Genomic DNA, 27391 nt, shown 5'->3' with positions numbered 1-27391 from the left:
GAGGTAGGGGAGATATGTATACATACAGCTGATTCACTTCACTGCACAGCAGAAACTAACACAACATTGTAAAGCAATTATACTCCAATTAAAAAAAAAATCTCTCCCCATCCTCAAGCCAAACTTACTGCTTGGACTCTGGCTAGACTCCCTGCTCTAGGCACTCCTTGCCCATAAACACAGCCCAGCCCAAAACTCAATGGACTCCCTTGTTGCTGCTACAGTTTGCTTTTCCCGAAATGCAATTCCTCTGCTATTCCCAAATAAGTTCAATTTCTGGTAACTTAAGCTTGCCTCGGTTTACCCCTTTATTTAGGGTGACACACGTGAGATAACAAATTGGAATGTATTTTGAAAAAGCATACTGAAACCAAGCAGGACCCTTCCAGGCAGAGACCTCCCCACGTCTCCACTTCTTGTTTGTAGAAAAGCTTTAGCCTCCTAGGTGTTCCCCGAGTTCCAAAGAGCAAAGTGAGAAAATGAAGAAACAAAAGAAAGCACTCAAGCCAGACAAAATAATAACAGTTTAGCCATAAAACAAAGTTGAGGACCTTTAGTTCCTTCTCAAGGGCTGTAGATAATATCCTGAACCATACCCTTGAGCTGTTTTGCAGACACTAAAACCTCCACTAGGTGGAGGGAGTTAACTGCATGCTCACCACCAGCACGTAGACCACAGACCGGTTGGAACCAGAAGGTTGATGACTGAGACTCCTGAAACATCATCCTCTTAACCTCACCATCAACCAGTCAGAGAACTGTGCACAAACTGATCATGCACCCTGTGACCCTCTCCCTCCCACTGTCTTTAAAAGCTCTTCCCTGGAAGCCACTGGGAAGTGCGGGTCCTCTGAGCATGGTGCTGGGCGCCCTGCAATAAACGCTGCGCTTTCCTCCACCACAATCCAGTGTCAGTGGATTGGCTTTGCTCACATCGGGGAAGTGGAACCAAGTTTGGTTCAGGACCAACAGTAACTGCCAAGATCCAACCAGGAAAACAAAGTATTAAGGGGAATTTAATGCGGGAAACAGGTTACACAGGTAACAGGAAGACTGAAAAGTCAGAGACGACAACAGCAGAAAGCCATTAACACCAACCTTTTCATAGAGGAGAGAACAAAGGGGTGTTACCAGCCCATCAGCAGGAGTTGCCCAGGGGAAGCCAGTACAGCCAAAAGCGGCAGACACGGAGGAAATACCCTGTGTTCACCTCCTGCAGTGCCTCCAAAGCCAGGGATACCGGAAACAGCCTAGAGAGGTCAGCCCTGCCTTCCACTCCCAGTACTTCTGGGGCAAGTAAGCCAAAGACTTGTACAAGAGTAGACTGCTGTATTACTTAACTGTATTGCACTTTACAGTACAAAAGGACGTCCATGCCATCATGTTCACGTTCACAACAGGCATTTATAAAGTCTAGCAAAATAGGTTTTCCAACCAATGGCTTCTACATCTACAAAGGAAGTATCTACAGGGGACTTCCCTGGTGGTGCAGTGGTTAAGACTCCGCGCTCCCAAAGCAGGGGGCCCAGGTTCAACCCCTGGTCGGGGAGCTGGATCCCACACGCGTGCCGCAATTAAGAGTTCGCACGCCACAACTAAGGGGCCAGCAAGGGAGCCTGCAAGCCACAACTAACGAGCCCGACTGCTACAACTAAGACTCGGCACAACCAAATAAATAATATATATATATATTTTTTAAAAAAGTATCTACAAAGCCTTTCAGGCAGGTTTACTGTACACAAATTGACAGCTGTGTCAATCTGGTCAACATCTGTTTGTGTGCCTCTGCAGCAGCCTTCCAGGCCCCAGGAAAAGGGAGATGGAAGAGAACCTGTCCTCAAGTTGCTGGCACTGCCTTAAACCAATAAACTTTCACAACTAGGATAGATGAGAACTCAGAAAAAGTGCACCTAAGCGGGATAGGAGTAAATAGCAGGAGGTGCAGCTTGATCCAACGTCCGGGAATGGGAATTAGGTAGAAACCAGAGGGGGCTGAAGCCCTGGCAGAGACCCGGAAAGTTGTGACCTACGTGACCACAGGCTGAGGACCTTCAAGGAGGCTCTGAAAAAGAGCAGGGCTGTGGGAGCCACCTCAGAACACCCAGAAGTGCGAGGAGCATGGAAAGGTGGGCCAAGGATACATGATAAGGGGCTTGAAAGACTCAAGAATATTGCCAGGCCTCTGCTGAAACGGGGAAGAGAAAAGAAGCCAATTGGTGGGAGTGGGGGGTTAACTCTTCTTCACCTCTGTAGCTTTCCCAAAGAAACCACCTAAGACCTGCAGTCTGAGCTTCTAAAAACATTAAATTTATTGACATAGATTGGTATGGTTTTAAGAAATATGTAGATCCCGTGTACCCTTTCCCCATTTTCCCCCAATAGCAACATCTTGAAAAGCTATAACACAGTATCACAAGATACTGACATCCATAAGGTCAAGACACGTTAAGTTTCCTTCAAGTTCTTTTATAACCACACCGACTCACGCCCCCCAACTAACTTTTAATGCTGCCATGATTTATCCAGACCCTCACAGAGCCTACACCGGACACAGGACAAGGTCCGGGGCTAGCAGGGTAAACGCACAGGGACCAGCAGAGCCCCGAGCCCCGGGGCCAGCTGAGGCAGCTGCAGCCACGGAGCCGCAGGCCCCGCCCCTTCCGCCGAAGCCGACCAACAGCCGACCGAGGGCCGAGCCGCTTCCAACGGCGACCGAGCAAAACCGGACGTGGGCGGCAGCCCTCCCCTCCCCGGAGCCCCCGCCCAAGATGGCGGACCTCCACCGTCAATTGCAGGAGTATCTGGCGCAGGGGAAAGCGGGCGGGCAGGGGGCCGCGGAGCCGCTGCTCGCCGCGGGAGAGGCGGAGGAGCCCACGACCGGGGCCGGGCCGGCGGGGGCGTGGCTCGGCCGCGCGGGCCTGCGCTGGACATGGGCGCGGAGCTCCGCGGAGCCGGCGACGGCGGCGGGACCGACGTGCATGCCGAGCGTGACGCGCTTTCAGCGGCTGGCGGCGAGCGGCGTGTGCCTGCTGCTGGCCGCGCTCTGCTTCGGCCTGGCCGCACTCTACGCGCCCGTGTTGCTGCTGCGCGCCCGCAAGTTCGCGCTGCTGTGGTCGCTGGGCTCGGCGCTGGCGCTAGCGGGCGGCACGCTCCTGCGGGGCGGTGCGGCGTGCGGACGCCTGCTGCGCGGCGAGGAGGCGCCGTCGCGGCCGGCGCTGCTCTACGTGGCCGCGCTGGGCGCTACGCTGTACGCGGCGCTGGGTCTGCGCAGCACGTTACTCACGGCGCTGGGCGCCTGCGCGCAGGTGGCCGCGCTGCTCGCCGTGCTGTTGGGACTGCTCCCCCGCGGCGCGGGCACCGCGCTGCGCCTGACGCTCGGGCGCCTGGGTCCGGGCGCCACCCTCGCCAAGGCGCTTCCCGTGTGAGAGGCCCGGGGCCCGCGCCGTCGGAAAGGACGCAGAGGCCGCCCCCGGGACGCGCCGTCGGGAAACCATACGCAGCCGGCCCAGGGGCCCTTCGCTCGCCATGCCAAGGACTGCGCCCGCCGTTCCCAGAGTGCGCGGGGCAAAGGCTGCTCTTTTACTGTGCCAGCGAAATCTGTAAACTGAGCAGCTGTTGGAAAACTGAGACATGAGCTGTTTCGGAAGCTCCTCAAGTTCAGCGTTTTGTGCTATACTCGGCAGCAAGTGCTATGAGAACTAAATTTTGTCCTTGAGTTGGTGACATACTGTGAAGCATTTATGATAAATTGCTTTTGCGTTAACCGTGGTCTTAGATTACCCTCAGCTGAAAAAGAAAAAGAACACTAGCTCTTCCGTTTTAATTAACTGCCCTTATTACTTTTCTCAGACTTCTGTTCCACGTTTTGTCACTTTAAAAAATCCAGTGGTAAGACTGTAGTAGCTACAGTAAACTTGTTCTCTTCGGTTCTTGGAAATTATTTTTCTGTATTCTTCAATGTGAGTGGATCCATAAGAGTTATCAAAATAAATACCGACTTTAGCCACCGGAATTTTTAAAAGTACTTTAGTTAAGACGGTTTATCTCAGTTTTTTCTACTTTCAGTGGAGTTGTAAACATGGTGCCTTATAAAATTAAAGGAAAATTGGTTCTGTATTAGATGAGGAAAGCGATGGACCAAGAAGCATCCAGTAAGAAGTACCCAGTAAGGTGCATGTAAATGCTGTGAGAGGTCCGTGGGCAGAACTGAGCTAGGGGACTCCTGGGAGACAGATGATTCTACGTGCGGTTTCCCTATTTGATGGAAACCATGGATTTCTACAAGGCCTAATTTTTCATTCCTAATTTTATGATCTGCTTTTTAACTATAATCTACACTTCACAGTCTGATCTTCATGCAATGTAAGGTGCTTTTCATATCGTAATTGCCAAATTTCCTTCATTTTAGGTTTAGCACTTAACTTTTGTTTAGGACCTTATTACTTACCTTAATTTATTGCCAGAAAGTATGGGCTCAATATTCTGATGAGTCCAGAAAACTACACGTTTTCTCACTAGCTGTATATTAACTAGGAAGTAAACTATTTAACATGTTTAAATCCTATGCCAGGGGTTCTCCGTTCACATGAGAATTCCTTGAGGACTCAAACCTCAGATCAACTCAGTCTGTCTCTGCGGGGGTGGGGGTGGGAGCCAGGCATCAGCATTTTTTCTGAGCTCTCCAGATGATTCCTTTTCCAGCTAAGGTTGTGAACTACTTTTCTGTATGTTGGATTGCATGATTTGAAAATAACTGTCTCCTGGGGCTGGATTCCAGTGTTGCCGAAACTGGCTGTCAGGCAGCAGTAGAGCCTTGCCCCTTCGTCCGACCTCAAAATTTAGATTTTTATCAGTGTCCTAAGCCCTGTTCCAAGAAGTGGACACTGAAGTGACCAATATCCACACTGTAGACTTACCCCAGCCCCCCACATTCTCTAAGAATGCTGCCTTGTTCCCGTCTCAGTAAATAGGGTTACCTACCTCAAGAGGAACAACCGAGGGGGTGTTTGTAAAAGCAAATCCACTGTTTTCGGGGAGTGATTTATTTTTTGACTGGAAAACTTGTACCATTGGCTGCTCTTTCTACCCCCCTGTTAAATCTGCATTCTAGTTCTAAATTTCTCTACAGTTTGCATGGCTGAAGATTTCACAGTGTTGACTTTTATGTTCATGCTACTGTATTTTTAAAAATTGTTTTCCCAACATTTTTTCAAGAATTCACTGTTTGTTTGGAAATCTAAGCTTTTATAAAATTCAAAGCACAACATCTTGTATGTATTTTGACAGTGATACTTTAGAATGCATCACTTACTAAGTAATGCATTGAGTTTTCAGTTTTCTCTAAATGAATTCATCCTCCAAATGTAGTTATCTGCTTACTGAGGTACTGTGTTTTTCAAGTTAAAGCCTTGGAATGTTACGATCAAGTTCTCACCACATAAATCTCAGAAAAAAGGAGCCTAAATCTCTGTATGGGTTTGCTCTCTGGATCCCTTTTTAGCTTCTTAGAATTTGATTACAACTTCTTTTTAAGCTATGCCAGTGGAGGGCAAATAAAGAATATCCTCAAACCTAAAGCAATCCTGAGTCTCCTAAACATGTGTTTAGAGCAAAGTGCTGATCAATAGGATGTTTTAAATCGCAAAGTAAAGAGAAAATCTCTTGTAGTCTCTAGGTTCTAACACCCTAAAAAAGCAGTGTGTGTGTGGTCAACATTTTATCTGCAGAGATAACTTAGCACTTACCATTTTTTAAATTAATGGAGAATCAGTTAGGAATTTTTTATATACTCTCCAACTATGTCAGTATCCCTTTCCTAAGCAACTACTGACACTTTCCAGCACCACTAAATCTGTCAAGGAAACTTTTCTCCTATGCCAAACTGAAGCTGGCAAAGTAATGAGACGTTAGGGTGCCCACAGGACAGTCCTTTGAATAATAAAAGCTTTCTTTTTATAAAAACAAAGTAAGCAGTCAGTATACAAAGTATGCTGGGGTTATCTCAAACTGAACTTTTGGCTTTCAATTCAAACTGGGCCAAATGTTCCATTTATTTAAAACTAAAGGAATTTGTTGTGGATGAGAACTTCCAGGCTTTAAGTTGGAACAATCCTCTGCCTTAAAGATTGGTGTTTCCACATTGCTAGTGTGGAAGAGGAAGAGATTATTTAAGTTTTGCAAAACTGTTTTAAGAGATATTTTGACCCATTCCTTTTCAACTTAGAACAATTTGTGAAATGATTTACAGTATTCAGAAGGTATGTGTAGTTGATTTCTGGTTTATGTCAAGTTCCTCTCATCAGAAAAAGGCAATTCAAGTCTAAGGTGTGATTACTAGGAGATGCAGCCAAGGAAGACCCCTACTTGGGACATCCAGATTTTTTTTTCCTCCGGTGTATAATTTTCCATCTGCCACAGTAGATCTAACTAATAATAAGGCTTTGAATCTACTTCAAACCTTGTTATAGTTTTGAAGTATTTCTCACTCTACTACAAAAATAAGTGTGACAGAATGGCTAGATAAGAATTTGTTTAAAAACAAAAAGTTCACAGATGACTTTAGATGACTTAGAGATTCCCATCAAGTATGCTCACAAATATAAGCAATAATTGTACACCCCTCAGCAGACCGGATGCAATGGAAGCTAAGGGTTTCCTGAAGGCAAGCACTTGACGACTAGTTGTTTTCTGTTAATTCTTGCGTAAATCACATTCTGTATTCATACAAAAACAACTTTTTCTCTGACAAACTGTACATATAGAAACAAATTTCCAATTGGACATGAACTTAAATTTGTGGAGGTTCCATGTCTTGTGACACTTTAAAAAAAAAACAAAAAATTCCAGCTCTTATCTTCACAAGCCCACGTGGGATTTAGGGCAATTTGGGCGGACAGGACAAAACAAGGCCAGCCACTCTGGGTAGCCAGCTACTCTGGCAGCAGTCTCTTCACCTTGAAGACATCAGGCGCTCCTGGGATTCAGCTGCTCCAGAAAGAGTTCAGGGCTACACGGTGCAGGTTTCCTTTTGTTTCTCTTGGAAAGTCCACAGAAGTTCTTAAATACTGTCCAGAGAGGCCAAGGGGTATTGAGCCCCAACTTCTACCGACCCCTTCCACCCCCCCTTGAAGCTCCTCGCCTTGGCGGGCCAGAGTTCATGTTACTCCCTCTACCCCAGTTACTGCCACTCCGGCCCCCTCTAGAAGGGGTACCACTGCCTGGAGGGCCCCCAAAAGGTTCATCTCTGTGGTATCCATCATGGTGATCTCCATCCAAGGAGCTGGAACGTCCGGACTTTGGCACTCTCTGAGAAGGTCCAGGGCCCCCTCGGCCTGAAACGAAACAATGGTTTTACATGTGACTTTTTTTTCCATCAGAGACTGTTAACAACTCCTGGTACAAACTTTTACTCTATGATGACAGACAGTGGAACACTTCTTTTTTTTAAAAAACAGAGTTCTGAGGACATGAGCACAGCCCTCAGAGCACTGAAAGCTGTGCCTCTGCTTTTCTGGACCACCATCTCACTCCTGCCCCCCCTGAAAAGAAAACCCTTTCCAGACCATACTCCCCAAAGTCTTTGTGACTCTGGGCATAAGCTGAATTCCTCCTGGGTTCAGACTAAAAAAAAAAAACCACAGAACCTGAGAGAGGACAATTCTTGCTGCCACTGGGGACACCCTTCAAGGGATCAGAGCAGCCACTACCAGAGAGCACATTTGCCAGTTAGAGCAAGAGTCTCACAGATCAGCAGAGAAAGCACCAGGGCAATCTGAAAGAGCGCTGGAGTGGAAAATGCGAACAAACCAGAGATTCCTGGAAGCAAGGGGAGGAGAACTGCCTAGAGGCTCAGCTTGCAGTCACCCAGTGAGAGCTCCCACTGGCTGTACCGCAGCTGGGAGCACGTGCCTTTGCACAGTCGAAGCCCTGGAGGGTAGAGTGGAGAAAGGACCCCCAGTACCCCAGTCGGGGACAGACAGAACAGGCACACACTGGGATGGGGCTGGCCTGGAGATGAGGCTTCCCATGACCCCTGCAGCCTTCTTGGCAGGGCTGTGGCATCCGTAGATCCTGAGCTGAAATCACTGGCCTCACTTACCTTTGCCTCCTCGATCCTCAGAAGGACCCCCTGGGGCTTCCATTTCTCTGTGCTCAGAGGTTCCTGGCCCATCATGCCAGGGGCGCTTTCGGGGTGGTAGGGATGCCATGTCCATGCCTTGGAGAGAAGAGGACCGTTCTCTGCTAGCTGGGGAATGCCCGTCGTGAGGGGGATGATCAGGGCGGGGGGCGTCACGGAAGTGTTCATGACCTGGCCCTAATACAGAAAACACAGACCCAGAGGGCTAAGAGTCTGACCATCTCATTCTATTAAAGCACAGTGTGACTAAAAGCAGACAGGCATTATACTGTTAAGAGCAAGTGGCGGGCTTCCCTGGTGGCGCAGTGGTTGAGAGTCTGCCTGCCAATGCGGGGGACACGGGTTCGAGCCCTGGTCTGGGAAGATCCCACATGCCGCGGAGCGGCTGGGCCCGTGAGCCACAATTACTGAGCCTGTGCGTCTGGAGCCTGTGCTCCGCAACAAGAGAGGCCGCGATGGTGAGAGGCCTGCGCACCGCGATGAAGAGTGGTCCCCACTTGCCACAACTAGAGAAAGCCCTCGCACAGAAACGAAGACCCAACACAGTCATAAATAAATAAATAAATAAATAAACGAACGCGAATTTCTAAAAAAAAAAAAAAAAAAAGAGTAAGTGGCAACCCGAAAACCAATATTCACTCATGCAAGAAACATTTCCTGAATACCTAGTCACGTCATGAGTACACAAAAAGGGTCAAGATTAGAAACCAACGTACCTCCTGAAACAAGAGCAGGCAGGGAAGGGCCAGAAAAGTGGTTCTCAGACTTTTTAGTTTCAGAGTGTCTTTACACTCTTAAAAATTATTGAGGATCCCAAAGAGAATTCATTTATGAGAGTTCTAACTACATTTGCCATGTCAGAAATGAAGACTGAGAAAACTTTAGTTCATTTAACTATATTTTCCAAAAACAAAACAATTTAGTGAAAAGAGTGGTATTTAGACAAATCTCTTCAATATCTGGCTCAGTAGGAGAAAGCTGGGTTCTCCCATCTGCTCCTGCATTCAGTCTACACTGTGGGTTGAAGATGTGGGTTGAAAACAATCCAGCCTGCCACGGAGAGGTGAGTCGCTAAAGAGAGAACCCAGGGGTTTCCCTGGTGGCGCAGTGGTTGAGAATCTGCCTGCCAATGCAGGGGACACGGGTTCGAGCCCTGATCTGGGAAGATCCCACATGCCGCAGAGCAACTAGGCCCGTGAGCCACAACTACTGAGCCTGCGCGTCTGGAGCCCGTGCCCCGCAACAAGAGAGGCCGCGATAGTGAAAGGCCCGCGCACCGCGATGAAGAGTGGCCCCCGCTTGCCACAACTAGAGAAAGCCCTCGCACAGAAACGAAGACCCAACACAGCCAAAAATAAATAAATTAATTAAAAAAAAAAAGAGAGAGAGAACCCAGTGGAGCCCTGGGAGAGTCCTCAGACCACACTCTGTGAACTGTGGGACCCGAAGCCACAAGCAGCTCTACTGCCTTACCTGGCTCTCTATTTCCATCCCAGGAGTCTGGTTTCCGACCTCCTTCAAAGCGAGGGAACTCATCAGGAGTGGGAAGTAAACCCTTCCTTCCTCCTACACAATAGAACACAGCAACGCCGCACTCACAGACTATTTCAGGGGTGTCCACAACAACCCGCCTCTCCACCCCTGTCCTTCCCAGACCCGGGGTTCTCAGCTCACCTCGTGGGGTACCCCGACCTCGACCTCTGAGATCTCTTCCTCGGGCTGTTTCATCAGAAGCATCAAAATTCTCCTCTGGTCCAAAGTCTTCGGGACCAGGAAAACCATCCCTTCCTCTGGGGGGAGCACGGCCCTCATGTCTCGGGGGGGCTCCGCGTCTGAAGCTGTTAGGGAAAAACAACAGAATATCCACCTAATGGAACACCTTGTGGTCCTCAGTTCATGTTTCAAAGAAGCATAATGATGTGAGAAAATATGATACAATGTTAAATGGGAGAAAAACAAAATAAAAGTATGTATTTTTTTAAGTACGCATTTTACAATCCCAATATGGCACGTAAAAACAGGCAAGAGGGCAAAGTACCAGAATGTAGGGTTATTTTAACTTTGTTTTAGGCTTTTAGGAATAATAGCAGTGAGCATTTTTTAGGTGCTTATATCATGCCAAGTGCTTTACATGTATTATTTCATTTCATTTTATCCTCACAACCACCTTATGAAGCTGACACTATTACTTCCCTGGCGGTCGAGTGGTTAAGACTCCGTGCTTCCATGGCAGGGGGCGCGGGTTCGATCCCTGGTCAGGGAGCTAAGATCCCGCATGCCATGCAGCACACCAAAAAATGGAAAGGAAAAAAAAAAAAGAAAAGAAACTGACACTACTATTCTACCCATGTGTACATTGGGGCTCAGAGAGGTTAAGTCATTTACTTAAGGACACACAGTAAGTGTTGGGATTTGAACTCAGCCAGTCTTGACACCCAGCCCAGGCTCTTTACCATTGCCTCCCAAATACTTTTCATATTACCATTTATGTTTTTATAATGAATATTACTTATATAATCAGAAAAAAGGGGGGCACAGATTCATGCCTGCTAACTGTACCCAACTTGCTTTGGGGCATCTGCTCTGCCATCTGCCCCACCTCTACTCAGGGGCTGGCCTGGTGGCCATGAACTTCACCAATGGCCCCAGACCACAGCTGACTGGTGTACTGGTAGGGCCTCTGGCTTATGGGTAGCCCACCCGCTGGCAAGCTGGCAACCTGGTGCCTGGGCTGGTGGACAATTTCACCACCTCTCAGAAATCCTGGAACTGGGAAACTAAGTCAGCCAGGAGTGTTACTGAAGCAGGACCATTAATGAGGGGGTGCCAGAGCTGTAGCAGAAGCCTGTGGGGAAGCAGGAACAGGGGCCTGCCAGCAGGAAAGGTGCGTGAACACCCAAGAGGGGCCATGGAGACGAGAAAGGATCAGAAGCGGGAAAGGGCCTGGGCCATCTGCATGAACTGCCTGCTCGTGGCTTCCTCTCAGGCCAGGCCTTCTGCTTTTTCCTGAGTTTCCACTCAGTTATACTTTACTCCAACATTTTATTTCGAAAAATTTCAAACTTACAGTAAGGATGGAAGTATAGAGCAACAAATGCCCATACATCCTTCACTGTGATTAATTAATCAGTTCTTAAGATTCTGCCACATGAGCCTTTGTCTTTTCTCTATCCATCTATTTATAAATTCATTTTCTAAACCATTTCAAAACCAGTTGTGACATGATGCTTCACCCCTAAATCCTTCAGTAAGTTTCTTCTAAGAACAAGGACTTTCTCCTACATAATAACACTACTATCACTCTAAATAGCATGTAATATTATTTAATATACAGTCCAACTTGAATTTCTCCAATTGTCCTCAAAACGTCCTTTTACAGTTGTCTTTATAGATTTCAGTCATCATCACACACTATTATTTAGTGGTCACGTCTCTGGTCTACCTTAATCTAGAACAGTCCCCCTCCTGTGTTTTATCTTTCATGACCTCGACTTTACTTATTTATTTATTTATTTTTTAATTTTTACTGAGACGGGCCCCAACATTTTTGAAGGACCCATCCTTCGAAATGGATCGTTTTACAGAACGTTCCACAATTTGAATTTACGTGATTGCTTCCTCATGATTAGATTCCAGGTGAAACACTTCTGGCAAAACGTCTTCACAGGGATGCCAGTCTGTCCCATTGTTTATGATGCAAAAGTGGTATGGCAACAAAACTTCATTATTGCAAAGGTACATTTCCTCCTTTGCAATTAAGTAATCTGTAGGGTGATACTTTCGCAGCATGGGAATATCCTGATTCTCCACAAATCTTTTGACTCAGTGGCTTTTAGCATCCACTGATGATCCTTGCCTGGATCAATTATGACACTGGGCGCTTAAAAGAAGTGGTTTTCTAATTCTATCACCTCTCCTCCATTTATAACTTGGTGTTTTACTGTAAAAAGAGCTTTCCTTTTTTCACTCCACCGTTCCAGCTACTAGCTACCTTTTTAATACCCTTCTTGTCCTGAGGTAACTTAATAAGCCATGCTCCTGCAAGCAAAGGGGGTATGACCCAGATGCTGGCTGAAATAACTACCTAAGGTGAGCGTGGAACTGACACAGGGAGGTAAGTGGGGCAGGAAGAGTATCAGCAGAGGGCACTACTGCCCTGAGACAGATTCGGGGAAGACTCCCCAAACACGGCAGGACTCTTTTCTTGTCCAGGCAGCCACTATACGACTGCCCTAGCTACAAAAGGACAGGGGGAGTCTCATGTGCCCTCATTAGAAAACAGTTCCTGTTACGGACGAAACGTTTGCGTCCCCTGCACCAAATTCGTATGTTAAAGCCCTCTCCCCCGAGGTGACTTTGGAAACGGGCCTTTGAGAGCTACTTAGGTTAGATGAGGTTCTGAGCGTGGGGCCCCAGGGTGGGCTTAGCGCCCTTGTAAGAAGAGATGCCAGCAAGAGCTTGCTCACTCTCTTTCCGTCATGCAAGGACAGAGGGAGACGGTGGCTGTCTGCAAGCCAGGAAGAGGAGCCCCACCAGAAACCCACCCTGCTAGGCCTGGATCTGGGACTTCCAGCCTCCAGTACTGTGAGCAAATTGCTAGGCCTGGATCTGGGGCTTCCAGCCTCCAGTACTGTGAGCAAATTGCTAGGCCTGGATCTGGGACTTCCAGCCTCCAGTACTGTGAGCAGATTGACTTCTGTTGTCTAAGTCCCCCAGTCCGTGGTATTTGTTACGGCAGCCCAAGCTGAGTAGCACACCTCCTAATGAACTGACCCCTGTCAAATACATCTCCCCCTTTAACAGATTCATTTATTCAGCAGTTACTGAGCACCTACAGGGCGTCACCACTACTGCTCTAGTTTCTGAGGACTTGCCTTCAGGAAGCTACCGTGCTTCTGGGAGATACAAGTAATACAGAAATAAGTATACTACTTAATGTCAAGCAGTGCTAAGTGCTATGCAGAAATATAAAGCAGGGCAAAATAAAGGAACAGGAGGAGAGACCTAAGTGGAGTGAGCCACAAACATCTGGGAGACTGCGCTCCAGGCAAAGGAAAAAGCAAGCACAACGTGGACAGGACACGTTTGGCATATCTGAAGAGGAGCACAAGCTGGAAACAGCATACGAGTCTAGGTGTGGTTCTGTCACTGACAGACGAAATACGACAAACTGAAGCACAGTAAAATCTGAAACTTTGCACAAGATACAGAGATTCAAGAACTCAATGAAAGTTATGTTGATGCCAAAGCCATTGGAAACGAGGTTCCTGCAGACTTGTGAACATTCGGATGTCATTGACAGCGCTCTTCAATCTTTTTATTAAAAACTCCCCTCTGATAGCTGCTTCCTTTAACCCCTCTAGCTCACCCTTCCTGGCCATTTTATCAGCCACTCTTTCCTAACACACACCGTGAGAACAGAGATTGCCAACCCTTACCTCAAATACCTGCAAGCGACAGGCATGAGAAGTATGACGGGAAAAGACACAGGAGAGAGGACTGAGGCAGGAAAGGCAGGAGTGCTGGACAGCACAGCTTGGGCACTGCAGTCGGACGGCCCAGGCCTGAAGCTGCTCTTCCACTTACCACCTATGGGGCCTTCCAAAGTCAAGAAACTGCTCTGACTCTCCGTGTCATCCCTTATCTGTAAATGCTGACGGTAACACCTATCTCAAAACTCAAACAGTTAAATGAAGTAACATCTGGCACAAGGTAAATACTCAACTATTATCTCATTGATTATTCTGAGTCTCACTTGAGATTTCACTAATTCTTGTTTTTTTCCCCCTACTTCTATTCCTTTTGTTACCCCAAGCAAGTTGAGTGTTCAAGCCTGACCTCAACCTAATTTAATAGCAAGATTATTTTCCAGTTTAATTGGATTTTGTTAAGATCTTTAGGCAATTACACAGAAACTATCTACTCAATAATTCCTTTATTCTCAATCTAGATATCTGTCTCATATTTCGTCATTCTAACCAAGAGAACCTGGAGATTTCTATTCAAATCCAAGAAACTCTACAGTACACTGACCCACCTATCTGTTTAAAAGGACCAAGAAATAAGCAAAAAGAAAAAAGATTTCTGAATTGTAGAGACAAAAAAGAACCACATAAATGTTAAAGGCATATATATATTTGTAAGTCTAAACACAAAACCTAGAGGAGGGAGGGTACTCTCTCCCCAAGTGAGAGAGGAAAGAAACTTTTGTGGAGAGAACAGGTGGAAAGCTCCAGGGAAGAAGAAACGGACCCATGAAGTATCCATCCCACCTTTCTTCTCTGCGCCCTCGAAACCGTGGGTCCTCAGGATCCCGGGGGAAGCGTTCGTCTCCAGGTCTGCGGCCTTCCCACGCCCCTGGAGGGCCCCGGGCCGCGCCCCGGCCATCCCCCTCACTGAACTCCCTGTGATCAGGAGGAAACGGAGGCCCGGGGCCCCCACGCCTCCACTTCTCTTCTTGCGGTAAAGGTCCTCCTCGCCCCTCAAATTCACGTAACCGGTGGCCAAAGCGCTTGTCGGGGTGGAAGTCATCTGGTCTGCTGAAGTCATCGGGGAAGTCGGGGTGAGGGCCGCGCCTATCAGGGGGACCCCTGCAGTCCTGGCCGCCCCGGAAAGGACCCCTCTCGGGACCGTGCTCGGGCCCGCTGCTCTGCTCGTGCCGTCTCTCTGACATTGGGCCCATGTGATGGTTCGGAGGACCACGTGAGTCACCTAAAGGAAACAAAACTGATTTTTACCTTGTCTTCCAGGAATCCTGCCAACGTAGGTCTGATTTTCAGCATCTTAAAATTTCAGAATGCATTCTTTTATTGAGAATGTTTTCCCTCTTTGGTTCCCAGCATACTTAGGAGACAAACGTCCCTAAGGCATCATATGATGAAAAGAACAAGGGTTCTGGGGGTGCAGATTTCATCACTCATTAGCTAAGCAACTCGACCTAGGGCAAATTATTAATCTCAAATGAGATTAGCAACTCAGTTGATGTGAAGATTCATTTAGAAAACACAAGAGAGCCTCACAGGCATAAGAACGAGCTTCCCTTCCTGCCCCCATTCCTTCAGTGTTTTTGTTGGGCCCACTCCCCATACCCAGGGAGAAGGCAACAGGGAAAATTCATGCTGAAAGTCGGGAAGCCAAGTACAAGGAATTCACCTCTGCATTTGTAAAAGCCCGCAAGCTCACCACAGGGCCACAGGCCTACACTGCCATGATGTCTCTCCTTTAACTCCTAGTTCATTTAACTTGATTTGTTAACTCATACTTTGATTCTTAACAAAATCCTCTGTAAGGTACATGGGAGCATGGGCCTCTCTAATAACAGCTTGGTGACCAAACAGCCTTGCTGTACTTCAGTTTCAGTGTTTATATAAACACTTTTTCTGTCCCTTTCTGTGAATGATATCCCTCGTCTATAATATCATCACCATCCTTTGCAGACAAGAGTTTGGAAACCCACTAAAGATTTTTTTTTAATATTTTAATATATGTAATATATTCAGAGTACTGAATAAAAATGGAAAGCGGCCAATTACACTTAGTTTACTTTGAAGGGATTTGTTTTCCTGGCTACTGAATGATTATTGCAGCCATTGTAAATGTACACCTATTTTCTGTCAACATACAATTTAAATCAAATATTTTTTTTAAAGTAGAGAGCAAAGGGACACTCTTGCTTCTAATACAACTAACTTTTAAAAATGAAATTCCTCCACTTGCCCAGCTCATGCCTTTTACTGCGTTTCCCTGGCAATCAAGACGAACTTCCTTTCCTTACAGCACAGTCGGCCATAATCTTTACCCTTCTAACATCCTTCCTCTCTCATTTTTACTCATTTCTCATTTCAATTCCTCCTCACCATTCAACATGTTTAAAAAACTTGGAACTCTTAGTATAAAAATACACCATTAGAAGGACTCTCTCTTCTTTTAAGCTTTCTCTGTCCCCTCTACCTTCCCTTCTTTCCTTCCATTAAACCAGTCCTCTCCATGCTGAGGAAAGCGCCTTCGAAGTTGCCTCTTTGTTCAAATACCCCAGGCTTCTTTCCTCCTGGTAAACAGCCCCTCACTTCTCAGTGTGATCCTGCCGCTGATGGCTCCTTCTCTGACTTCATGTGGCTTGGACTTTGTGTGACCTCAGACACAGCAGACCTTTGACCTGAGGAAGCTGAACACATTCCATTCGAACTTACCTATGAATAATAATCCTCCCATTACCTCTATCTGCTTAAAAGTACCCTGGCTCCTCCAAAGAAAGAAACCCACCACTACAAATTAGAAGGGATGTGGTCCCCGGTGATGGGCGGCATTGGCTAATCCAGTAAGGATGGCAGGGCCACTTTCTCGGCTCTCCCTTCTCCCTTTGGTCCCTGGGAGGAGAAAGGAGGAAGGTGGTGGGGGGGATGGTGAAGAGAAAAGGGGAAGAGCAAGGAGGAGAGGGAAGTAGGTGGAGACAGACACAAGGTGGGGGAGAGGGAGAGAGGCAGGCTCTCGGTTTGCTGATGGCTGTACCTTGTGGGAAACAGACTTCTTTTCTTAGGGTCCCCAAATCCAGAGCTTGGTTCTTGATGCTTTCTTTCTCTTTTTCCCTGTTGGCCACCACTTCCATACGATGAGACTAAAATAAACATTCTCCTAATTCCTCTACCTCTCCCTTTCCTACCTCTAGTAACTCAGGTAAATTCAGGACTAAGCTTTAAATTCCCAAAGTCCGAGGGCTGAAAATGCTGACAAGGACTTTTCTTAGTCTGATCAAATGGGGGCAAGAAACCTAACATGTACCACAAGGTGCTGTGGGCTTAGCCAATTAAAAATGAAAAGGGTTCTAGTTCTTTGTAGTGACGTCTCCACAACGCTCATGATTCTCTGGCTTGCTCCCCCGTGAAAAGGCGCACTGAACGTACAACTCCATCCATCCATCCACACTCCCTCCCAGTCCCGCCCTGTAACTCTCCACCCAGTAGCTGCCCACTCACCACACGCCTGCTCCAGCTCCTCCTGCGCGTGTGAGAGCTGAACGCCTCGGCAGAGCAGGGACTGCGGCTCCTGCGCGTGCCCCCTTCCAACCCTCAGGGGTGACTCAACTTCCCCACAGCCTCATATCTCAACACTGACAAGTCTCACCTCTGTGCTTGTCATACTATCAACAACCTGAGGCACAACACACTGGTACGTGGCTTTCTTCTTTTCAAAGGGTACGGAACAATGTAACCAGCTAAAGAATGCAATGTATGACACAATTTGAGGGGAGGAGGGGGTGATATTAAAAACACCGTCAAAATATCTGAATTCTTTATCCCATCAAAAATTTAAACTGAGACAGTTCAGCTCTCTGGGAGGCTAAAAACATACGCTTGCGTTCCGTTAGCACAGGAAGCACTCCCACTCCCAGGAGACGGACAAGGCCGGCCTGTGGCTCAGGCCCTGCTCTAGGTGGCTGTCCAGGGGTCTCACCGCCCACTTGCGGTGGCGAGGAGCTGCTTCCTCTGGGCAGGATCTGGGCTATAACTAAAGCGAGTCTACGAAAACGACGTAAGACAAAGCTATGACCTGAGGTGACTAGGCTCTTAGTTTCCCTAGAGGTTCCAATGACCATTCTATCAATTACTTACCAGTAAAACTACTGTAAGATTTACCCAAAGGAGATAGAAGATGACCTCGTATTCAGCCAAGCAGATATTTACCTTTGTGAGGGCCAGGTCCTTGTCCAGGGTTAAGAGGGGGGAGGCGACCTTGTGCTCCCTGCTGCCCTAGGCCTGGTATCAGGGGTGGGGGGCCTGCGTTCTGTCCTTCCTGAAAAGATGTTTTTAAAGCAGGGGTGTGAAATCAAAGGCTTGTGCTTCATGAACAGCAATTGTATCATAACGTGACAAGATAAAAACACTAGGTTGCCCCAAAACTTCCACGAGTAAATATATACCTAGTGACATTATAGCAAAATTGTCATTAAATTGGGGGAAAGGAGATACTTCTCTGACCATAATAAAAGGAAACACTTATATTTTAAACCTGCTGAAAAGTTTTATTTAAAGCTAGATCTTTACTTGTAATGCCAAGCAAGAACCTCAGTGGAAAGTCAGAAATCATAACATAAAACAACAACACTCTGCACAAAGGCGGAACTTCTAGCAAAAGTAAAGACCTGGAAACCCGCCAGGACAGGTAAACTCTGCTCTCGCATCCATGACCCCTTTCCAGCTATAGAAAATATCCATCCTCTCAAGAGGTTATGGGCAGGTTTAAAAGGCGGGGAGCAGGAGGGTAAGAAAGGGGTTCCTGATGAGCAAGGTGTTCACACACTGCTTTCTCCTTTCACTCCCTAACCTCTACTGTCTCACTCCCCCGTGCTCAGCACCCACTGCTCTTTCCCAGCTACGTTACCCGGGACGTGGGTTCGTGGGCTCTTGCAGCTTCTGTCTGACGCAAACCTGCTGCTCTGCAACCCCAGCTTGTCCCCAGTCCTAATATTCTGTATTTTTACCTAGCCGTGTCTAAATTCAGATTCCCCACACTGCCCAGTGACCTTGGATCTGGTCTCCTGACAAACAAACAAATAATCAAATATATATCTAGTCATTCCTTCATATAAAAAATGCATTTAGTGACTGGACCTACCATGAGAATAGCAGAGTTTCAAAACCATCAACAGCAAAAGTGCTTTCACATTCCAAACTAGCTACAAGAAAGAGCAGTGTTGATCGGACTCATTTACAGCACTGCAGTTATAAATTGCCATCATTAACTCAATACCAGTAATTTCCATATTCCTTCGTTTCTTGTCCCTTTTACTCAAGGGCAGCTCTTATCAACATCTTTCATGCTATTACTGTAACACCTGAAGGCAATTCCATTAAATTTAACCAATTAAAACAACTGGTTTAAATAACTGACCTGGGGGACTTCCCTGGTGGCTCAGTGGTTAAGAATCTGCCTGCCAATGCAGGGGACATGGGGTCGAGCCCTGCTCTGGGAAGATCCCACATGCCGCGGAGCAGCTAAGCCCTCACCACAACTGCTAAGCCTGCGCTCTAGAGCCCGCGAGCCACAACTACCGAGCCCACGTGCCACAACTACTGAAGCCCGTGCGCCTGGAGCCCGTGCTCCGCAACGAGAAGCCACCTCAATGAGAAGCCCGCACGCTGCAACAAGGAGTAGCCCCCGCTCGCTGCAGCTAGAGAAAGCCTGTGCACAGCAACGAAGACCCAAGGCAGCCAAAAATCGTAAATAAATAAATAAATAAATAAATAAATAAATAGCTGGCCTGGTCAAAGTGAAGAAAGTCAGATATCAGTGTAAGAAATATAAGCAAAAAAAGAAAAATACAAGCAAAGCTTTTTATCAGACAACTTCTGAGATGTGAAATGCCCTATAATATATTAATCCTCCATTCTCATGCCACCAATATTTCTATAGGTCAATTAAATTTTTAGAGCCATTTTGCTTTTCATGTATAAAATCTTTTACTATATGATACAATAAAAACTTATTAAATTGTCCCCAACAGACCTGTCCTCTGGAATATGGCATTTTTATATAATTTCAGTCACAAGGTGATAGCTAAAGTTCATTATGTTTTTATCCTCCAAAATGAAAACTGTTCATTCACTAACATAAGGTTAGGTAGGTAACTATTATAAACACACACAAATGTACTCTGTATTAATAAAACATATATTACTTTTAAGTCTTAGGACAGTTCTGGATGGTAAACCTAGATTTATTAAACATCCTGAATTCTGAAAAGTGCCCAATAAGCTCTGGAAATAAACTCAAATGCCATCAGATTCTTCATTGGTATGACATTTTTAAGTTCTGGAAGATGTGCTGAAGAGGAACATATAATCTAGTTATTTTAATTCACTGAATCCCATGGCCACCTTCCCATTACAGACTCTCGGAGGTGTTGTGTGTTCTACACACAGCATCCACAGCAGGCCCTCTTCCGCAGGAATCGAGTGCCTTGCAACACCAGCTCACTCAGTCACTCACTTACTTTTGGTCCACGACTGACTTCAAGGACACAAACCCAGTTGTTCATACCCAAATAATGCTTTCAGACTATGAAATTCAGAAAAATGTAAACACCACAGAGCCAAACAGTGTTCAACCCACTCACGCCCATGCAGTCTTCTGTAATTCAGCCCAAGCAAACTGAACTCTCATCATACCACCTCTCAAGCACAGCTCAGAGAATGGGTAAAAAAACTTGGCTGACAATAACAGAATCCTCTAAAAAGGGCCAAGAAAATTTCTACAGAAATACTCCCTCCTGTAAATACTTTTAGATGTGAGCTAAAAAAACCAACTTGAACGGAACTTCATCCAAAGGGTCACCATTTGAAAATGCACAATTCTGGACTCAAGAGATCTCTAAAAGCATTCACTGAAATGAAAATAGTGAGATCATAGTCTACAGTATACTCATGAGTTAAACAGCCCGCACTATCTTAAAAGTAGAGCCGGCAGGCAGATCCGCAGGCAGATAGGAGGTGGCTCAGTTGTCTGGCAAGCCCATGAAACACCAGCCTACGAAGGCAACAGCCCAGAAAACGGAGCAGGACAGGATCAGAGCCACCCATGCTCCCTCCTCACCCTCCTCAGGGCCACAGCTCTTTTGGAGCCCTGGGACAATTATGAACTGTATTCAACAGGGAGTTCATCTTTTCTGGAAGAACCTCTATTAAAAAAACATAGGTTGAGAAGTAAAGATTCATATTGCGATGTATTTGGTGTCTACTTAATTACTTTAAGTACTTAATTTCTTTCTTCAGCCATGATGCTATTCTCAAGCCACCATCACTACTTGAGAGATATCTATACCAGCTGTGACTGCCTTTCTCAGCATTTGGAAGTGCCACCTCAGTGCAGAGTGTATTTCCCCAAAATGTAATGCCTACAAGTTGGAAAGAAATAATACCTGGTTGAAGGGGGCCCGGGGCCCATCACCTAGCAGAGCTGTTTTCTGCTGCTGGAATGGTATTGGCCCTTGAGATGGATGTGGCCCTCTTGCCGGGTTCTGCTGTCCCTGAGGTCCAGGGGGCCCTTGCATGCCACCCTGGGGTGGAGGTCCCAAAGAGCCCTGGGGCGGCCCCTGCTGACCTTGTGAGCCTGGAGGCCCTCGCAATTCCTGGGGAGGGCCCAGCATTGATCCTTGGGGCGGAGGCCCCTGCATGCCTCGCATCTCCTGAGGACCTCGCATCTCCTGAGGGCCATGTCCCAGCAGTCCACTTGGAGGATGAGGTCCTCTCATCTCTTGAGGCGGGTGGCCCAGCATCATCCCTTGGGGAGCAGGAACCTGGTTCTCTCGGGGGCCTGGAGGACCCTGCATTCCTCTTGGATTCAATCCCATCAGAGGTCCCTGAGACACAGGACCTTGGATCCCTTGAGACCCTGGCCCACCTTGCATCCCATGAGGATGGGGAGGTCCTTGCATTCCTCTGGGACCAGGTGGTCCCTGCATACCTTGAGTACCAGGTCCCTGAGGGCCCAAGTGACCCTGGGGACCAGGTGGGCCTTGGGGGCCTATGTGACCTTGTGGGCCAGGTGGGCCCTGAGGACCCATATGGCCTTGAGGACCAGAACTGCCCTGTGGTCCAGGTGGTCCTTGAGGTCCCAAAGGGCCATGAGGTCCAGGATGCCTTTGCATTCCTTGGGGCCCATGCATGTCCTGAGGCCTCGGCAACCCCTGGGGTGGGCCCTGGGGCCCTTGTGGTCCCATGAATCCTTGTGGCCCCCCACCTCCCTGATGCAGTGGAGGACCTTGTGGTCCCATTTGTCCTTGGGGTCCAGGGGGTCTAAACTGTCCCTGTGGACCTGGAGGCCCCATTTGAGCCATGTTCATTGGCATCTGCTGAGATGGATGAGGCTGTTGAAAACCTTGAGGGATCTGAGACATTGGACCTTGTCCTGGAAAGGGCTGGGGTCCCAGGAGAGGGGTGCCAGATGAAGGAGGAGGCTGAATTTGCTCAGCCTGTTTCTGTGCAAGTCTTTCAATTTTAAGTTGCTGGAAAGAAAGGAAGAAAAAGCATGCTGATAAAAATGCCAGAGCCCTTAAAGATGACAATATTGCTATCACTTATTTCGTCAGGGGAGCCTCAAAACAAACATAAGGTATTGATTGACCTCTAGAGTCCATATGATATTCAGATGTTCTGAAGGTACTCAGGCTTCCAGACTCTAGAATGCTTCTTTTTAGGTGCTGGGAAACAGCAGTCAGGACTATTTATATCCATCTTGATCAGGGAAAGCCCAACAATTTACTAGTGTTTTATCATTCTTGGTAGCTGCCAAAGGTAGGGAAAATAAGAACAAACCACCTGCTCTAGAGCTGACAGAAAAAAATTTTTTACCCATGGATAAGTAAGTGAATCCAAATTAAAACTATGTTGGTTTTATCTTGTCTATTAAAAAACGTATATTCAACTTAGTTCTACTTGCTGCTTGACTGATCTAGTTTTAAAAGTCTAAGAAACAGGATTCTTTTAGAAACTAGCTTCCTAATGCAGCAATAAGAAATGATATTGCTCGTCAGACCCATCTGAGAGTCCCTTCCCTTCTCCTTAAGAGCATATCAATAAAAAAAAACGTTAATCACTACTTTCTTAGATCATCTCGAATCCCCCAAAAGAGCGTCACACACCTCCAGAAGCTGTGGGTTAGTATACTGTAATGTGGCCATCTCTTGTTCGATTTCTGCTTGTGTTTTTTTCTTCTCTTCCAATTTAATGTCTTCTTTTCTGTCATTCAATACCTCATTTGGAGCAGGAATTGGAACTTTATTTTGCATCCAAGCCTTGGGAACGAAGAGAATATTAAAGTATACTATAAGTGTGTAAATTACAATGACAGAATGAGAAAGCCATTCTATAATGTCGCTGGCTCATTCCAATCTGGTGAATACAAGTTGGCTCAGCTGGTAAACTATCTTTATTTCTAATACTAATTCTTAGTGACACAGGAATGGAGTCAGGCAAGCACATCACTAGGTAGAAATTGTTAAGTTGATAAAAGCTGCAAGATCTCACATGTTATTAAGATGCAACACCTGCCTGCCTCTTCAAAAGGACACGTGTACTCTCTGTTGAGGGAACAAAGTGGAAGACAGACAGAATATGTTGAAGAGGGTCAACATACTCTCCCTGCTCCATGTCTCTTTTTTCCTTCTTCTGATAGCTTGGAATGATAACAAGGAGGTGAGAATAAAAGAAGACCTAGAGAAGATTCATGACAAACTCAGGACTCACTGCAAAGCAACAGATGGGAACTATGTCTAATAATGCCTGAAATATGTGAAGAATGCTCAAAAAGTATCTGTAGTACAGAAATACCTTCAACAGATGAGATAATCCAAGAGAAACCTACTTCTGCACTTCAGTTAGACTTACCAAGCAGAGTCTCCCACCAAGTGGGCAGGGGCGCACTTCTAGTTACTCACCTGCTGAAACTGAGCAGGAATAGGTTTTGCATAAGGAACTTTCTTCTGAGGTACTTTTTTCTGATCCTTTTGCATCACCTCCTCCATTCCCCAATCTAAACCTGGAATTGTCATTTCAATTTCGTTTGATTCATCTTTCCCTGAAACCGTAAAGAGAAGGAGTTAGCCAAGGAAATAAAAGAAAGTGGTCACTTCATCAATGAACACATTTTTGGAAGAACAGATTCTAAATATCATGCAGTTTACATCACTTTTATCAACAATTCTCAACATACATCATTTTGGCATTTTCAACATAATTTAGTATCATGATTATAAGAAATAGGTAAAATTACAGAAAAAGTAAAATTTATAGGTACAACTTCTCTTACCCATCTGTTCTTGTTCCATAGCTAATTTTAGTTGTTCTGGTATTCCCATCCCTGGAATTACTGCCAGGCTATTAGGTTCAAGGTCATCTATACATAGGAATACAGCCATTGTCAACAGAGATTTTATAAATGTATCAGGCCAATAAAATTAACACTTTATAAAAATGAAAATTATTGCTGGCGATTTATAAATCCATAAACTATAAAACTAAAATTCGTTTTGCAAAATCTTCTCAACACCTAACACTTTTATAACAGAATATCAGATTTCAAAGCCGGATAAACATGCAGGAACCTCACCGTATTCCACTCCATCTTCAGACATTCCAGGCAACAGGTTTAGATTGTATCGATCTCGCATTTTATCACCTGGTCGGTTTCGGGTCCAAAATTTGCTGTCAAAATAAAAGTATTTGGAGGGGGGAGGAGAGGAGCATGGTTTCGGTGTATTTCTGGGCACTTAACAGTACTTAGCAGTCCTCTGGCAAAAACAACAAAGTTTTACAAGGCCTTATTCTAAACATTTTTAATGTAGAAAGATATTTTTTAAATTAGAAGGCAAAACAAAATTCAAATAACAAAGTCATATTCAATACCCAATCTCCTTGTAATATATGTATTTATAAACCACGACAAACATGTCCTTAAGAGTAAGTTAGAAAACAAATTAATACATTCCTATATGAACAAAATATACATTTATCTCCTGCTGCTCCATAAATACAGTAATTCCTTGTTATTTTTGACATAAAGCTTACCTAGTATGGTCATTTGAGCCTGAGCAGAGAATATGTCCAAGAGGATGCCAAGCCAGACTCCAAATCATTCCTTCATGGGCCATCTCCATCCCACCCACTTCTTTCTCTACCCTGTAACGGCACCACAGAAAGTAGTCTTCTTCACAAAAGTTACCCAACCCCTCCCCCACCAAAAAAGACATCTTCTTTTAGTGCAACACAAAGCCACCAAAGTCTGTTACTTTGAATCTGGTCAATTCCACATGTTTCAGAGGTACTGATTTGTCATCAGTAATATAGTCTTTTATCCAGAGAGTGCCTCAGAGGGGAAATGCTTCAGAAATGACCGCACCACAAGAAACAAGGAAGTTGGGTCACACTCTCCCTTCATGACTTCCATAGCCAAAAAGAGAGATGCTAAGTTTTCTATCCCAAACTGGGTTTACAGATACAGGACATATGAACACTCAGAAAAAATACAAAACACTATCATTTTTTTCATGTTCAGGTGCTCTCTTCATAAAATTTACAACTTCTTTACATAGTAAGTGCCACATACCCGACATGCCAGAATAACAAAGAGCCATCAGACCCTCCACTGGCAAAAAGTCCTTCATGAACAGGATGCCAGGCCACAGCTGTAAACAGAAACACGGAGAAGGACAAAACTATTAGGATCTCGGAACACTACAGGTAATAGTCAAAATGAGAAGCATACCATAGCCGCTGACCTGTAGCTTCTTTCTTATGACCTCGGAAGACTTGAAGCTCTTCTTTCAGGTTTCGGATGTCGAAAAGTTTACAGAGGTGGTCACGTGATGCTGTGAGTAGCCAGTTACCGTTGAGATTTAATTTCACTTCCATTACTGTGTTTTTATGGGCATGACTACAAACAAAGTACCAAGAAAATAATCTGTCAGAATTCAAAACAAGTATAAATCAATATAATGGCCATTTTTCTTGAAAAGCACATGGCAGTCAAGATGGCAAGAAGTTTGGCCTAGAAGTAATAAAGCATGTAACATTATAGGACCATGGTTAAAAGTACACGTGAAAGAAATAGGTCAAAGACAGAAAGAAAGAATGTCCATTATCTAAGCACAGCTTTCATTAACTAGTTAAAATAGTAGAACTTCAACTGGATAGAAAAGTGTATCTGTGAAGCAGGGGAAGCACCTGAACACGTAAGTTAATATTTGATAAAGCTCATTAAATTTTAAAAATTCAATGAAGCTGCTCTCATTCAGTCAAAGCATTTTTAAGAAGGACACAAGGTAGTCTGAGGGTTGATTTGAACTAAAGGCCCTGCAGCCGCTGAGGCCTGCACGAGACGCGTCTCGGAGCAGCACCCTTCACAAGGCGTCTGCTTGGCTGTGGCCGTTGGACTTGCGCAGCAAGGCAGCCTGGCTCCAACCAGCTCACCCTGGGTATGGCTTCAGTTCCAAGCAGAGGGACCAGGATACAGCTGCTTAGTCAAAAAAACGTCACCAACATATTCACAGAACTGTGAATGTTTACAGATAATTCGAAGAGGAAATTTTTTATGATAGGGCTGCATCATAACTAAATGCCTCAGACAGAAAATGAGACCTGATTCAAACACGAAGGGGAAGTTTCTCTATGAATAGATGTAGTGAGATGGAGAAAGCTGGCCTGTGCCTAACAAAGGGCACCCACGTCGGGACTCCCCTGGCGGTCCAGTGGTTAAGACTCCGCGCTTCCAAGGCAGGGGGCGCGGGTTTGATCCCTGGTCGGGGAATACGATCCCACGTGCCGCGCGGCCAAAAGTTAAAAAAAAAAAAAGGCACACATATCAATTCCATACAGTGCCAAAATGTATCACGATGAGGAAACAGCAAGCTAGAACGGTAGTGATAACCACCTCCCCCACCCCCATGATTCCCAAATTAAATTTAGATGTATGTGGCAGAACAAACATCAAGCCTTATTTTATTAGGAATTTAGAGAGAAATCATATTTAATAAATAAGAAGCCTCTAGGGATAAGTCCATCTGTTGTCTACACTACTTTTTCAGGAATATATGAGAGGAAAAAAAAGCTAAAAGTTAAAGAATACAGGCAGCTTTGCTCCCCTTGGTTTAGGGACCAAGGTGGGGTTCCTATCACTTACAGTGTTGCAAGACTCTGCCCAGTCTTGGGATCCCAGAACTTGATTGGCTGTTGACTATCTTTACTTCCTGAAACAACTAACCCTTTTGTTGGATGCCAGTCTACACACTTCACATCAGCACCGTGCCCTGTCGGAAACAAGTTAAGATAAAAACCTAATCAGCATAGATATTTAAAACAGGACTCCATTCTAATTTAAACCAAAGTAGAGAAACCTATTAAATGTTTTGATCCTAGTACTCAGTCCTCTTAAACTTTCAAAAAAAATTCTCTTTGGTCTTTGTGTCTGGAAGACTTTCGGGTACAGCAACCCCTCCTCCTATGCCACAACGCACAGGGACCATTCCTCTTCTCCTGGAACTAAGCTCACCTTCTCACTGACTTGCTGGTAGGCCGGTCAAGATTTCTGGAAGCCCCTGTATATAAAGCTTTGCAAACTTTTCATGATCTTCTATGTACTGTCCTAATTATTAGAAACAATGCTTGTCATTCACTTCAGCTTTCCTGCTTTGAAGTAGTCCCTATAGATCAAAAGTCCTAAATTCAGATTCAGACACCACCACTTTCTAGATGTGACAATACGAAA

General features: G+C 45.7%; 2 protein-coding genes across 3 annotated transcripts in view; one reads left to right on the top strand and one right to left on the bottom strand.

The window, feature by feature from the left end:
* Positions 1–2755: 2755 nt before the first annotated feature.
* On the top strand, positions 2756–4008 carry SFT2D3 (SFT2 domain containing 3). Its single transcript, XM_057551900.1, has one exon. The coding sequence runs from the start codon at positions 2769–2771 to the stop codon at positions 3423–3425; it is 657 nt and encodes a 218-aa protein (XP_057407883.1). The 5' UTR covers positions 2756–2768; the 3' UTR covers positions 3426–4008.
* A 2672-nt stretch (positions 4009–6680) lies between these two features.
* Positions 6681–27391, bottom strand: part of WDR33 (WD repeat domain 33) — a 100738-nt gene continuing 80027 nt past the window's right edge. For both annotated transcript variants that reach the window (XM_007182858.2, XM_007182857.2), the window contains 15 exons: positions 26807–26933; positions 25407–25561; positions 25235–25313; positions 24697–24807; positions 24239–24333; positions 23939–24025; positions 23568–23707; positions 22773–22925; positions 21051–22136; positions 17818–17926; positions 14410–14848; positions 9812–9975; positions 9611–9703; positions 8099–8314; positions 6681–7331 (listed from right to left, as the gene is read on the bottom strand). In XM_007182858.2, coding sequence (XP_007182920.1) covers positions 7102–7331; positions 8099–8314; positions 9611–9703; positions 9812–9975; positions 14410–14848; positions 17818–17926; positions 21051–22136; positions 22773–22925; positions 23568–23707; positions 23939–24025; positions 24239–24333; positions 24697–24807; positions 25235–25313; positions 25407–25561; positions 26807–26933 — 3284 coding nt within the window. In that variant the 3' untranslated portion in view covers positions 6681–7101. The remainder of the gene's footprint in view (positions 7332–8098; positions 8315–9610; positions 9704–9811; positions 9976–14409; positions 14849–17817; positions 17927–21050; positions 22137–22772; positions 22926–23567; positions 23708–23938; positions 24026–24238; positions 24334–24696; positions 24808–25234; positions 25314–25406; positions 25562–26806; positions 26934–27391) is intronic.

Source organism: Balaenoptera acutorostrata, chromosome 8 (genome assembly GCF_949987535.1).
Source record: "Balaenoptera acutorostrata chromosome 8, mBalAcu1.1, whole genome shotgun sequence".
NCBI classification, from domain to species: Eukaryota; Metazoa; Chordata; class Mammalia; order Artiodactyla; family Balaenopteridae; genus Balaenoptera; species Balaenoptera acutorostrata.
Note: the sequence above shows the minus strand (reverse complement) of the source record. Positions and strands in the feature narration are given on the sequence as shown.

Coding starts and splice junctions, on each gene's coding strand:
- SFT2D3 (XM_057551900.1), top strand. CDS start 2,769: ATGGCGGACCTCCACCGTCAATTGCAGGAGTATCTGGCGCAGGGGAAA.